The sequence below is a fragment of the Lentinula edodes genome, assembly GCF_021015755.1.
Source record: "Lentinula edodes strain Le(Bin) 0899 ss11 chromosome Unknown C8R40scaffold_2, whole genome shotgun sequence".
Lineage (NCBI taxonomy): Eukaryota > Fungi > Basidiomycota > Agaricomycetes > Agaricales > Omphalotaceae > Lentinula > Lentinula edodes.
The window spans coordinates 63,276-77,591 of record NW_025764308.1 but is presented as its reverse complement, the minus strand read 5'-3'; the positions used below and the strand labels follow the sequence as shown (position 1 = coordinate 77,591).

At 45.8% G+C, this 14,316-nt stretch overlaps 5 protein-coding genes across 5 annotated transcripts; 1 reads left to right on the top strand and 4 right to left on the bottom strand.

Annotated features, from left to right (window-relative positions):
* Positions 1-1,532: 1,532 nt before the first annotated feature.
* Positions 1,533-4,556, bottom strand: C8R40DRAFT_1191188 (glycoside hydrolase superfamily). The gene is made up of 19 exons (XM_046233054.1): positions 4,384-4,556; positions 4,144-4,318; positions 4,017-4,083; positions 3,795-3,960; positions 3,697-3,731; positions 3,523-3,646; positions 3,335-3,456; positions 3,249-3,272; positions 3,122-3,188; positions 2,787-3,067; positions 2,678-2,716; positions 2,574-2,608; positions 2,439-2,502; positions 2,326-2,385; positions 2,257-2,273; positions 2,171-2,204; positions 1,805-2,118; positions 1,676-1,749; positions 1,533-1,592 (listed from the first exon to the last, which is right to left on the bottom strand). Exons 3-17 carry the CDS (start codon positions 4,065-4,067, stop codon positions 1,840-1,842), a joined length of 1,398 nt encoding a protein of 465 aa, XP_046091306.1. The 5' UTR covers positions 4,068-4,083; positions 4,144-4,318; positions 4,384-4,556; the 3' UTR covers positions 1,533-1,592; positions 1,676-1,749; positions 1,805-1,839.
* A 1,523-nt stretch (positions 4,557-6,079) lies between these two features.
* Positions 6,080-8,088, bottom strand: C8R40DRAFT_1079418 (uncharacterized protein). Its single transcript, XM_046227043.1, has 3 exons — positions 7,876-8,088; positions 7,039-7,828; positions 6,080-6,988 (listed from the first exon to the last, which is right to left on the bottom strand). The coding sequence occupies exons 1-3, from the start codon at positions 8,059-8,061 to the stop codon at positions 6,183-6,185; spliced, it is 1,782 nt and encodes a 593-aa protein (XP_046091305.1). The 5' UTR covers positions 8,062-8,088; the 3' UTR covers positions 6,080-6,182.
* Positions 8,089-8,304: 216 nt separating this feature from the next.
* Positions 8,305-9,429, bottom strand: C8R40DRAFT_1165114 (uncharacterized protein; the record flags this gene model as incomplete). The annotated part of the gene is made up of 6 exons (XM_046230635.1): positions 8,305-8,512; positions 8,552-8,790; positions 8,855-8,986; positions 9,042-9,176; positions 9,210-9,253; positions 9,303-9,429. 6 exons carry the CDS (start codon positions 9,427-9,429, stop codon positions 8,305-8,307), a joined length of 885 nt encoding a protein of 294 aa, XP_046091304.1.
* A 163-nt stretch (positions 9,430-9,592) lies between these two features.
* On the bottom strand, positions 9,593-9,899 carry C8R40DRAFT_1165113 (uncharacterized protein; the record flags this gene model as incomplete). The annotated part of the gene is made up of 2 exons (XM_046230634.1): positions 9,593-9,615; positions 9,689-9,899. 2 exons carry the CDS (start codon positions 9,897-9,899, stop codon positions 9,593-9,595), a joined length of 234 nt encoding a protein of 77 aa, XP_046091303.1.
* A 3,705-nt stretch (positions 9,900-13,604) lies between these two features.
* C8R40DRAFT_1165112 (uncharacterized protein) lies at positions 13,605-14,042 on the top strand (the record flags this gene model as incomplete). Its single annotated transcript, XM_046230633.1, has 1 exon — positions 13,605-14,042. The coding sequence occupies one exon, from the start codon at positions 13,605-13,607 to the stop codon at positions 14,040-14,042; it is 438 nt and encodes a 145-aa protein (XP_046091302.1).
* Between the last annotated feature and the right edge of the window lie 274 nt (positions 14,043-14,316).

The following is a 14,316-nucleotide window of genomic DNA, read 5'->3' as shown; positions in this document are numbered from 1 at the left end:
TGCCACCGGTACGATGTGAGTGCCCTCCTCCCACTGGGGTATCCACGGTCGCTGGATGCGTCGTGCACTCCTACTTGCCGGGAATCGCAGCTGACCGTGTATTCCTTTTCAGAGTCTCATTGTCTGCTGGGACCCGAAGGCCTTCGGCCTTCCCCCAATGTGCAAAGCCTTCAGTCAAACATACATAATCATTCAGATGTATTGTAGATACTCAGTACAGAATCGTATTGATGACATCGAACGCATCGCCAGAGTTCAAAGATGGCAGTTTGAAAGTCGAAGTATTGAGACGTAACAAACTAGAGTCTTCGAACGGACACGTGATGCGGTACTCCCTGCTCTTGCTGGTACCGCATCGACACACGTACGTCGAAGCCTCGCAGTACTAGTCCCTAGTAACACCCTAGTTCTTCTTTCCACACCCACCCGCCCTTCTGTCACTCACCCTCGCCCTACCTCATCCTGAGTGCCCGCTCACACCACACACCCACAGATCTCCGGTCAGGGTACGTGACAATTCGCAGTCCGAGCACAATGAGAGCGCACAGCTGCTGGTAGGCCCTCCCACCCATCGCAGCTGACCGTGTATTCCTTTTCAGAGTCTCATTGTCTGCTGGGACCCGAAGGCCTTCGGCCTTCCCCCAGTGTGCAAAGCCTTCTGTCAAACATACATAATCATTCAGATGTATTGTAGATACTCAGTACAGAATCATATTGATGACATCGAACGCATCGCCAGAGTTCAAAGAGAGAAAAAATTCCGCTCGACGGAATCGTAACAATTCAGCGTAACTGATATATCATGTGACCGGCGATATACCCGATATAGTTTATCCGCGGTCACATGATATATCAGTTGCACTGAATTTTGGTAATTCCGTCGAGCGGAATTTTTTCTCCTTCTGGTGTGACTCATAGTAGGAGGAATTCAACTGCCTACATAAAACAGACGAGAAGCTCAGCCAAGAAAAGAAAACCGTCTTCAGATGTCCTCTTAGAATTTTTTTAGCCAGATCCAAGTCCAACGCGTCGGAAATGAGCTGCTACCGCGCGTTGCTTTGTACATGCATATGTAAGTACACAGTAGGACTGGCAGTACTAGCTCACGACGTTCCCAATCAGGCTCGAAGTCAACGCGAACTTACGGCCCAACCTCCGCATGAATTGATATACAATTAGTACAATTGATCCATATTCCTGAAGAAATTCTTCACCACATATTGTAGAACACTCGAAGAAAGTCAGCCTTGTAAGGGGACAAATAATACAAACTGCATCACATGTAATGTAGTATGATACATACATGATACATAAAAGCGTATAAAAATCGGTGAGGCCCATGAAAAGCGTGTTATGTATCACAGGGTCGACCGCCTAAATAAGTAATCGACGGAGGTCGACGGAGGTAGCTATGTGTTATGATCATGGTCCTCTCGGGATTCGTGAGGGGTGTAAATGCATACGAATCATAAAATATTCCCTCGAATACATAGTGGAAAGCGGGAAGATTAGTTCACCCGAATTGACATTTATGACATCGGGGGTGCGTACCACCATAAAGTGGTCACCCCAACGGGGAAGGTATATCTAGCCTAGGGGAGAATGTTTGAGCATCGGAACTAGGAGCATGTGCGCAGCACAACGTTTAATCTTTTGCTGAATTTATTTAGCTTACCTGCATGCCTCTGAACGAGATAGAGGCAGTAACTGGAGTGGGGCTCCAACTTCCCGCGGGACTGGTATCATACCCTGTGTAGTAGAAGATCTCGTTAATTTAGTTGACAACAGATTTCGAAGTGCTCACAATTTGATACGACGATAGAATATCTTGACCAATCACTAGGATTTTTTTCGTCGAGTGATATATGCTCCAGCTCGGAGAGTCCATCCAAGTGATCCAGTCACAGAAACGTGAATTCGTTTTCCAAAAGGTCCCCCAGAGTCCTTAGGAATGATGGCTTTCGACGCTTGAGCCATGGAATAAAAGTCCTGGTTGAAAGAATAAGAGCCGTCATTATTTACAGTAACCAGACCTCTGCATCCTCCTTTGTTACAACTGACGGCGCCTGGAAGCATCGGGTTTCCATTACCATCGAGAGCGATATTCCACATGAGGCCCTGGAAACGGTTTAGTAAAAATCACAAGGCCGTAGAATCCGAAGTGCTTCACAGATTTAGCATTGTGTTCTAATGCGCCGATCCATCTACTTCTCGGTCTAAATCAATCGAGAAGAGAGATTCAACAATGAGTCTCACAGATTATCCATGTACCACTGCAAACACAACGTCGATTTCAATGGGTTTCAGCATCAACAATAGACTAACCTTGATGTCACCCCACCAATCTGAGCCCAATGTTCCAGTACATTCAGTCAAGTAAACGTCCTACTGACAATGCTTGAGGTTGCTTAACCTTATTGCCACAGAAGAACGCATACCTTGGAAGGTTCAGCGTTGTGAAAGACATCTTGATTGTCTACATTTCCTTCGTAGCAATGGAATCTGTCGATGACAAAGGGGCGTTAGATGAGATTCGCACACCACGGGAATACCGTTAATAGAAAAACACCCACGCTACCCCAGCGAAGGCATCAGGCGCATCGTAGATCTGTTCCAACAGCGAGTAAGTTCATCGGAGCCGTCACGTCGAAGTCAGTATACTCCAAGGGGCACAGACCAGAGTTACTGGATACGCTCCAGCATCATCCCAATTATGCTGAAAGTTCATCTCGGTTAGTAAAATAGTCTGAATCAAAAGAATGAAAGCAGAAGAGCGCTGGGTCTACCTCGTAGCCGATGATCTTTACATTCGATAAACCATTGTCATTAAGCAGTGATCTTAATGCGGACCCGATTTGCGCTTCCACATCTGGTGCAATTGTGCAGGTGGGATAAGTGGGATTCGAGTTTTGAGGTTCATTCTGTAGCACCCCCCCCCCCCCCCCAGTGAACGTCAGCAACGAAAACGTGAACGATGAAGGGTTCATGCATGCCTGAATCGAAACAGCATAGAGAGGAAATCCCATCGCTTGAAACCCTTCGACTGCTTTGAGGAGATAGGTCGGATCTGCAATGAATTCTTTAGGTCAAATTTGTTGAGCGGACTCGATACACTCCGTACAAAATGAGACCATATCAGGTTTTATTGAACCACCATTCATTGTTCCACTATCTTTCATCCACGCGGGCTGTGATGCAAGATTTTGGTCAAACCGCGAAGAAAAGTCATGAGCATAGTAATCAATTACCGGGGACCAAGGAAGGACATGAACCTTAAAAAAAGTATGTCAAGACCTTGCCGTCCTAAGTTTAGAGGACAGAAGAAGATTATAACAACCTTTAATAGATCATTGATCGTTTGTATGTCCCTCAAAACCTCAAAAAGATACGCTGGAGCGCGATTGATATTAAAACTGTGGAAAGATGTATCGCCATTCGAGTCATCCAAGCTGTAAACTACCGCACACGTTTAAATAGAAAGATAAGAACAAGTTGAACCACAGACGAATTACAAGCCCGTACCGGAGGCGGAAAAGTCTGAAGCACCAATGGGAACGCGAACGTAGCTTAATCCGGCAGCATTCGCACCATCTGTTGGATTGAACATGTAATTCAAAAGGTTCCAGTAGTTGCCCGAGTTCGCAGTCTAAGTTGTCGAGGTTAGAAAAAACGATCGCACAGGAACATGAAACGTACCTTGAGGTTCTTCAATATCAGAGCCGCGGAGTCCGCTGAAGAGATTGATAAATATTTTTTTGTTCATATGTCGTGAAGGATAAACAAACGTTGCTCACTTAGAGATCCTCCGAAACCAACGATATCCTGATATTCCACTGTATCATCCACTACGATATTTACGCTCGTCGGAACTGAGTTCGTGCTCGAATTGAAGTTTATCGCTGTGGACGTGGTTCGCGGGAAAGACGTAAATAGGGACGATCGATCCCAGGTAGTCTGCCACTGCGCAACCAGGTCCATCAGTAGAAAGACCTTGTTATATTTGGGAATAAGCTCACAACATCGTATATCTGTTGAGTCTGGACCCGTCGAGGTATTAACGCACACATGATAAGGAAATAGAGCCTGTGCGTTGGCGACATGGCATTTAAGACCCCAAGGAAAGGCTGCGATACAATCACGAACGAAGACGAAAGCCTCAACTATATCGCATTCCCTCTCCTCTCTTAAGTATTTTCTCTTCGTTTGCCCCAAGTCGGATGTATGCTTTAGACCGGGGAATTGAGCCGAATTTCCTCGCGTGCCTTTCCGACCAGGACATTTTGTTTTCGAGTATATTGGTCCAAGAAAAGACTAGGAACTGCCCCGAGAGGGAATTGAGAATTGAGCATTCGACAAACATCGGAATACGAACCCGGCATTTACCGCAAAGCAAGCAGGTGTTACATAGAAAGCACAACAAAAATCCGTTCTTGGGCAGGTCGTTTGGCGTAGATACTCCATAGTCATCCCATGACTACACGGAAAAGGGACGAAGACAGCAGATGGTTTCTAGGAGGCCAGCTAGTAGTCGGTTTCGAAGGTTTTTGAGAGGGATCACCTGGACAGTGACCACAGGGAGAGCATAAGAGCACTGATATCGAGATCACAAGTTCCGTTGTACAATACGTTGTGCCTTTAAAAGAGGATGATGGTTGAAGGTCAAGTAGCGCGTGAATTCCGCTTTGATGGATCAACTCATTGTACGAATGTGACGGTGCCAAGCTCCTCAACAGCCCTCCAAGAGTTTACTGTACAATTAAAACAATTTACTTATATCATACAAAAGAAGGAAAATCGAAAAGATGTCTCGTAGATACGCGATGTGAGGGATAAGTACTGTAATAGAACTCGATATTCATTATTCAATACTCAGTACCGATCGATCTCAACACCCATATCCATGTCCATGTTTGCTAGAGCGATGATGATGGTGCCTCCTGGGTTTAGTATACACGACGACAGGAGCTTGTTGAGACTGAGCAGAAGGCATCATCATTCCAGGGCCGCCATACTGCATCTGTGGTTGAGCTACGGTAGCAGGGTAAGCCATGCCTGAGCCCATCGACGGATATACGGCGTTGGGGTAGGGTGCGTATCCTCCAGCTCCTGCTATACCACCCAGGCTTCCCATCGTTCCTGCACCCATACCACCCATGGCTCCTGGAGCTCCCATACCCATACCTCCTACGCCACCCAAAGCGCCTGGAGCTCCCATAAGGGTGCCCGTACCCATACCTCCAGCGCCCATGCCTCCCATGCCTCCCATTTGAGCTCCTGTATTTCCACCGCCCGCAATTCCTCCGGCCCCTGGTCCTCCTAATCCGCCAAATATATTTCGAGCACGACGACGTGTACCAGAGAAGGCAGAAGTACTGGTGAGTGCAGACCCTGGAGTAGCCTGAGGCACTGTGGGAGCTGAACTCGTTTGGGGTACAACGGCAGGTACACCAGTCTGAAGAGCAGCGGTAGGTATACCTGACATACCTCCTTGAGGTATGTTGTAAGCCATGCCAAATTGAGGCATGGTAGTTGCTCCACCGATTTGGGGCATAGTAGAAGCCAAACCAGATTGAGGCATAACAGAAGCTATGCCAGGCTGAGGCATGGCGGAACCTACACCGGGCTGAGGCATGGCGGAACCTACACCAGCCTGAGGTACAGCAGCTACAGCAGTTTGAGGAAGTACGGTAGCTACGCCGACCGGTGTGGTAGGCAGACTGCTGCTAGTAGCGATCGGGGAAGGGGTAGCAGCAACTACAGTGGGCACAGCTTGACCGGACGCAACGCCAGAAGGGAGCGACTCATTCATCGTTCCTGCATTAGTCGAGCCACCATATACGCTGCTAGTCGTATTGGGAATCGTTGAGGCCATTTGTGGATTACTGTATGTTGCGTTATACGATCCGTATTCCGCTACTGGAATACTTTTTGAGTAAGATATCGATCCCTCAGAACGAGACTTACCGGGTACTTGAGATTGAGATTGGACAACGGGAACCGTTGCAGGAGCAAAACGAACCTGTAATCGAAACATCAGGTTCACATAACGAGACTTTCACAATATACCTACTTGATTTACCTGGGGGTTGTTCCTCCATAAAACAAACAAATAATGAAACATAGTGTGGAAGCACCAACTGAGACTATCGTATGGATGTAGTACAATTCCAAGAAATATTACATCAGAAACGAATGATTTTAGTGCGTCGTCTCAAAAATTCATTTACTGTTAAATTATCATGCTCAGAGGTAATCAACTGACCGTCCAGATGAAGCTCGGGTCGCCAGACACTGTGTGTGTTATACACTCCAATCGGGTACACAACCTCTCCTTCTCGCCCAGCCCAATCATAGTCAATGAGCTGACATTCCCATCTATCCTGCTTTCGACGCACAAACACATTCGTGTCACGCAAATCACCATGAACAAAACCCAGTTTGTGAAACTTGGACACACACTTTGTAATCTCATCCTTGCAAGACGGCTCGAGGGTGTCAAAATCGTCGCATGGTTGAAAGTCACTTTCCAAGTTCTCCATTACTACCATCCACCACCCACCAGCAAGATTAGAATGGCTCAGCAGAGCTGGGGCAAAGCCAGATTCAGCTGCTGCCTGGTGCGCCTCAACTCCATAAGGCCCGTTTCCGAATTTGACGATAATATCTTGATCACCCTCAGTACGAGCGGTGAATACGAGGCGGATCTGGCTGACTCGCTTGATGTAGGTGAACCGAACTGTGGTCCCGGAAGACCGGTATGAGCGAGGATAAGGGAAGCTGACTTGATCAGAGTCGATAGCGTAGTCGTTTGGCTTTTCGTAAACCTTGAGAAGAGAGCGGAAGAGATTCCGGAGGGCTGTCATAAATCTGAGAAGATTTTCCATAGAACGGGTATCGTACTCGCTGAAGTAGAGCGGCAGCGAAGGTGAGAGCACTTCGACGTATTGATCGGTTAGATAGACGGCACCTAGAGCCTGAACATTGGGCCCTGTATCATGTTGTAATCAGACAGAGCAACAACAAAGGTTTGTGACATACCATTATGAATGACAAGGACGGAGGGAATTCTTGTCTTTCGCCAATCACCCTTGTAATTATCGTTTGAAAGTATGAGCCTAACCCCTTCCTGATCATAAAGTACAATCTCGAAGACAGCGTCACACGATCCTTGGGTGAATTCTATCTTGACCTCCACAAGCAAGGGCTTAACTAACAGATCAGGTATATCCAAATCATTCGGATCAATGCCTCCGTCGGTTTCAAACGAGCCGATTTGTTTTTTCACCACCTTGTAACCGTCAAGTAAATCGGATAGTAGCTCGTGAAACTTGGACTCTCGCTTCTTCTCGTCCTCAAAGAAGCCTGAAAGTTCCTTCAACCACCTGTAAGCGAGGGGTGACAATTCTTGATCAAGAGCGCCGGAAACAATATCTTCTTTGAATTGAGCAAATTCGGCATGGAAGAGGGAAATAGGGACGTGATAGAAGTCGTCCTGCTTGGGCCTCCCAATGGCGATGGGATTAGATTTATGGTCGTTAATGAAAGTCGAGGCGGTGGCACCCTTGGAAGGAGCCTTCTGGGGACGTTGAAAGATGTTCTTCACCCGCAAATCGGTCAACTTGTCCCGTTCCTCATTCAGCTGTGCGTACTGAGAACGGGGAACGAGAAAGACGGATATGGAAGCGGAATCGTTGGGTAAAACAGGAACAGGAGCGGGGCCAGGCTCCCAAATATGCCAATATCCGGTCTTGTATTCGACAGGCGGGCATTCTGCGACACGATCCCAGAGAGTCTCTGAAGGGGCATACATGATCGGAGTTTCAGGGACCTATGCAGAGAAATGAGTTCATGAAAAGATCTTCTTGAGCAACGCACTAGAAGCACCCATTTGCGATGGATTTGAGGTCGCTGTTTTCGAATGGGAGATATGAAGGAATCAAAATTATCTCCTGGACCTCCATAGTCGAACGTCGTATCATCAGGGTCTTCCACTAGTTTATCGTTTTCGATATGCGCGAACATGTACTTGAGCTCTTTGCTGGCGGGAGGTGTGGCAGTCATGGTGGTAGAAGTTGAGAATGGGGCCAGCAGTCACGCGGCCACCGGCTAAACAGATCAACTAAAGTATGCAAAGCTTCAAAGGTACTTACATAGTACATACATTGTTACTTAGCGGTAGTGTTACGCATCGGTACTGTGACAAAAACATTTTATTGATATGACCGGGATATTATTTCCCCATCTTATGATATCCTCATCCTTCGACAAACTTTTCAGTGGCGGAGATACCTCTGAATCCTCATCCTAGTCGAAAGCCTCCTCAATTTCGTTATCGTACCATGGCAAAATCATCTTCAGGACATCGAGAGGATCGTAGGCTTCAAAGACCGCCTTGATTGTCCAAAGAGTGTTGTCCATTGCTCCTTCCTGTCGTTCAGACTTCTTACGCTTCCTCTCTTTTGCCCGGTCATGTCGAAGCTTCATAGACCGACCTACAGGGACAGTTGCCTCGCTAGGGAAAGGTATTCGTTTTTTAAGCCCCCTACCTCACTGTACAAGAGCCGAGGGACCATAGCGATAATGGAGAAGGAAAGTAAAGGGACGGAACGATGAATTATGACCACGGTGGGAAGCACCGTCGGTATTGTTCGGTATATAGTTCTGCTCAAATATGGGATTATCATCTAGAAATTGAAGTGTGTATCGTGAATCAGAGGGAGGAGATTCGCCGCGGCGATTGCAGAGGGGTGAAGATGGTATATCATTTGTTCGAGGGACATGATTTGGAGTCTGGTAAGACATAAGCACCGAGCGATCTGAGAGAGCAAAGAAATAACCTTCGAATTACACAAACATGACAATCATAATACGGATGAAGTGTAAACTGTCCACAGAAGCCATTTCTAGGAACGTCAATGTTCTCCAAGTTTTCTACGCCTTCGCAGTCTTCAAATCCTCTACGCATACTAATGAGGTGTAGGAGCCACTGCAGTTTACAGTTAGCACGCTAGATTCCTCCACGGACACACGGCCTAACATACCGGTGTACCTCGTGCATAGGCTACAACATGTAAAGCTTGTGAAAGCATATCAGGGACTTCATTGACAAGGGATATGCCATCTCGCGTAAAGATAGTGTCATGACACTCGTCGCGCGAGTAGACTCGGTCCCACAGCTAGAATTACTACGTTGCTTAACCACATCTAACATCGGCTCGACCTGCGGCAAGTTCTTCGGCAGCGACTGGTGTGGCTGGAGACAATACTGAGAACAGCGGACAAGAGAGTGAAACACGACTCACATAGACTGAAGACATAGATACTGTATTCTTCAAGTTGCGTATCATCGGCAATCATCAATGTACCAGTGGCATCACGGACAACACCGTCAAGTGCCAGGATGGCATACGCAAGAAAGCGTAGGTACATGGAAGGGTTAAGGCAAGGTTTTTACATTCGCGCTAAAGGGATCTCAAGAAAGAGCGCATCGGGGTCATTTGGAAGCGATTTAAGATAGAACCAGATGTGTCCAGCCGCCTCCAGCAGGAGGAGAGCCCGACATGTCAGTCAAATAGTAGTCCGAGTCGGTGGATCAAGACGAAGCGGCGGTTGCCTCTTTGGGCAACATTTGAATAAGTAGAACAAACATTTAGCTTATGCGTGTATGGCAAACAGATATGCTACTCACCGCGATCCATAAAAGACATGAGGTACATCACGCAGAGTATGGGCATCAAACGGAGGTCAATCTTCCTCCATAATTTACGCTCATTGTCTTCGGAAAGAACGGGAGGACGAGGTAATTGTGACTCTCCGCCAAATTCATAATCACTAGCAGTTTCGAGTTGTTTGTCCGAAGCTTTCTCGTTCTTGACTGAAGACGTGAGCGAACCGGTCATGGTTAAGAACAGAAAGAAGTCGCACCGGCACCTCATTACCTGTCTGAGTCCTAGTTAAATGTCAAGTGAAAATTGAATATTGAAATTTGACATACCGTCCCATGACCATGGTTAATGCCACATTCCGACGGCAAAGATCACGAGTTGGAGCAGAGATACGATGGAACGGTCGGATGAACTCCTCAAAGAGAGTTCAACTTGAACTGAAGCTTGGCGGGGCGGAACGAAAAGAACAGTAAGGCACGCGGTTAGTCGCAGGCTGTGGAGGTCGCGCGCGATCGTTTCACAACATCTCTTGTTGTCCCGTAATTATCTTTGTCCGTCAGCTAGACTCAGGTACTTTGAGAAACAAGAAAATCTTTTACTCGAAAAAAAGACTCACCTCCTATAGAACGAATTTCTGTTATATTCATACAGGGAGACCTACCGTACTATGGAACCCGGTAAAGTCATAAATCCGTAAATTCATAAACTCATAAATGAGGTCACGTGAAGCTAATAGGAGGTCACATGGGAGCTATTACACCAGTGGCACATCTTATCAACTTACATCTCCTATTTTCAGTTTACAGTGGTTATTTCAACACCTCTGTGATTTGAATGTATATGATAAGCTCTGTTGATAAAACCTTGGAATAGTATTCAGGCAGATTAGGTGCAGGATAACAGTTGAAAAACCAGTGAGTGTGTTATAGTAGTGTACATTACTTGCAAGGAGTTTCCCCAAGCTTGACAGTCAGCATATCAACTTGAAGTACTTACAATTCATGGTTGTTGTGATGTATAAATATAGCAGTTGTAATAAATAGTTGTACTCTATGTCAATGCATCTGCAAAACCTGTGTGTTTGCCAGAGCAAGGGTACTGGCTGGAGAGCACTCTCCAGCACCCAAAGCACTGAGATCAAAATTTTAAACTTGCTCTGGCTGCTGAAAAGTGCTTTCAGATGCTCTTGGAGAATTAGCCAAAAAAACAGGTTTTCCAGATGTGTACTTAATGACAGTGTATCTTTAATGTCAGTGTACTTTAATGTTAATGTCAGTGTATCTGTAATGTCAGTGTACTTTAATGTCAGTGTATCTTTATGTCAGTGTATCTTTAATGTCAGTGACAAGTGTATCTTTAATGTCAGTGAACTCAGTTGACAGTGTTATTACATGCCATTGCCTCAGTTTGCAAAATATCTGTGGACACTAGGTACATTCAACCAACATGAAATTTCTGTTGGTACCCTAAGATAATGCCAGTATGTATACTGATCTGCAAAACCCTACATGACTATTAATTTTGCTGGAAAGTGCTTCCAGCTGTTCCCAGGTAAATAGCTAAGAGTACAGGTTTTAAAGATTAGTACATTGCTGAACAAATTCAATACTATATAACTTGAATGCCCAAAAAATATCTCAGTATTCTTGGAGACCCCTTGCAAGGACTTTGGCTTAAATGAATTGCAGAGTAGATAACAATTTGTACAAATTTGTGTTTGCAAGCAATTTCCTAGGATTGTGGTCAGTGTATCAGTCACATCTGTGTAGGAATAGATAAGACTCAGTTGAGTGTAAAGATCAACTATATTAGTACCTGTAGGAATAGATAAGACTAAGGATTGTATAAGTACAGGTTTGAATAAGGAAACTGGAAATGAGTAAACATACCTCAGTTGAGTGTAAAGATCAACTGAGGGAATAACTAGCGAAACGAAAGATATATAACCCGATCACCAGGTCGGGTTGGTAAGCCGAAACATAGGTAAAAGATAAGCAGCCAAACGGAAGTATAGTATTGAAGGAAAAAAAGGAAATGTCAAAGCTAGGCGTACGGAGTACTCTCCAACAATCTGTAAAACCTATATTTTTGGCTAAGATCTCAAAAGCAGCTGACAGCACTGTCCAGCTGGGAAAGCACTCCCAGTAGTTTATGAGTGCTGAACAGCATGCACAGCACTCTTCAGCTAGTATCATTTGGTCTCATGAACATCCAGGTTTTACAGATCAGTATATGGTCAGTGTATGGTCAGTGTAGTAGTTAGCAGTGTATTAATTGGTGTACAAGTACCACACCTCAGGCATGGGCCTGTCTGTTTGCCATACATCTGCAAAACCTGTATTTTCGGCTAAGGGTCCGAAAGCGGTCGAGAGCACTTCCCAGCAGTGAAAGCACCCAGAGCATGTTGCTTTCGGTGCTTTCAGCACTGGGATCTGCTGGGATCTGCTCTCAGCCCTTAGCCGAATATCCAGGTTTTGCAGATGTACTAATCATTGTACTGATACAGCTTTATCCATGTCTAGAGCAGATTGATCAATGATCAAGCTCAAGACTTGGTGGTTAAGATGAGCAGAAGAATATCAAGGCTGTAAATAATGATGTCATCAAATTCATGAATTTACAGATTTACAAATTTACGGATTTACTGGTTTCCATACCACGCCACTTCTGCATACAGGCGGGCCCCGGAAGCTCCGGAAGCTCCCCCAAAACCCTGTCCGACATTGCGTATTTTGGAGGCCAAGATTAGCCAGATCCATGTTCAAATCTAGCGTGGATTGAAACTTGATCGTAACCTTGTCTGGGCGTAGCTGCTACGAAGCACCGACCTAAATTGTATGTATAGTACGGGGGCTTTTTTTGGGACTCCACGTGATTAGCCTTTGTCCGTTGTAACTTTAGACCCAAAACAGCCCGGAGTCCGGACAGGGTTCTGGAGGATCTTTCGTGGGCCTATTCATATATGTAGGCTAGAGTTACAGGGGGGGGTTATTAGAGACTTCTAGGGGACAGACTAGGGGGCAAATTATAGGGGACAGCTAGGGGACAGCTGGGGGACAACTAGGGTACAGCTGAGGGACAGCTAGGGTACAGCTAGGGAGAACTGGGGTATAGCTAGAGAGGACTGGAGGGCAGCTGTGGACTACTAACTACACTAATTCCGGTGGATACTTGGTCCGTAAATTGAGTGCCTATTTACTTCTTTTGGAAATTAGGCGCCCATTGCAACTCAGATAAATTTCACACGGCATTTCACAAAGTTTCCCCTAGGAGGAAACGTGATGCGAAAATATAAAATTCGCCGACCCTAGAAACGTAACGTTTCCTCTCGAACATGAATTCCAAAATCTTATGTTTGGTGGAAACCACTTCTTTAACTTTGAATAGGTAATCTATCGTTTCTCTAGACCATGGGAATATTACTTATGCACAATAAGCGGAATACCTGCGATTCTCCAAAACAATGAAAGCATGCTAATGTGTTCATGCGTGATATTTCTGATTTCGATCTAGATTTCTCACTCGTCGACAAAGTCGAAATTTCACGTTCGCGTCGTCTCAGTGTCAGCTCAGTGTCAGCTCAATGTCAGCACTAACTCAGCCGGTTCCAAGATCTTTGATGTGCCCAGTTATTCTCCATTTCCCCACATAATGCATTGATTAATCAACTACGCAATCAGACAGCGTTAACGTTCGTTTGTTCAACAACGTTATGACCAGAGAACGAAATAGTGGCAGGTCCATGCTCTATCGTTGTTGAGAGCGTCAGATGGAGTTGTCCCAGAACCGATGCAATGGGGCAAAAGAGAAGAGATGACGTGCTATACTTTTTGGTGGCACCGTCCAAGGTGTGTTTCTTCGAAGCTATCGGCTCATCTCTCTTATAGTTGCACGAAAGAAAGCAGTGTGGCGGACGTCGATTTCAATACCTAATGCTTAATGCCTACTCAATTCTACTCAGGACACGATGATATAGAGGGTATTGAGAGAGCGGACAAGTTAGCAAAAGAAGCGGGAAAACTCTGGGCACCCACGTTTCACACTTTCACTCACACCAAACGACAAGCCAAAGCCAAGGCTCCGGATGACTGGAAGAAGGAACACGCACGCAGAACCCCTCGAGGAGGATTTGCTTTGGCAGATGGACAACCATCACGCTGGAAAGACACTACTTCAATAACACCCCAAGAGAAGTCCACAGACGACTCATATACTGCCGTACCCGACATGCTTTCCTCGGTGAATACTACGCCAAATTCGTACCAACAGAATCAATTCAGTGCCCCTGCGGTGCTCGTAATAAACTCGAGATCACATCATCCAAATTTGCGAAATATACGACAACTATCGAGACTTTCTATGGGATGTATGATTTAGGGCAAATACTGGGAACCGAGGAAGGAATCGAGGCACTAGCGGAACTGCGAAACATTTGAGAAAACTGGACAACTAACACCGCAAACTAGGGAGCCGAGGCTGGAAGATGCAACAGTTGAAGGAGGAAACGAGGTAGGCTGGGAGGAGGAGGATAGTAGGATTACGGGGGAAGCAAGCGACGACGAAGACTAACGAGCGTAATATCATACGCTACAGGCGACAAGATCAAAACCACAGACTCATCAGTTTACATATTGGCTCTATGTTACCTATC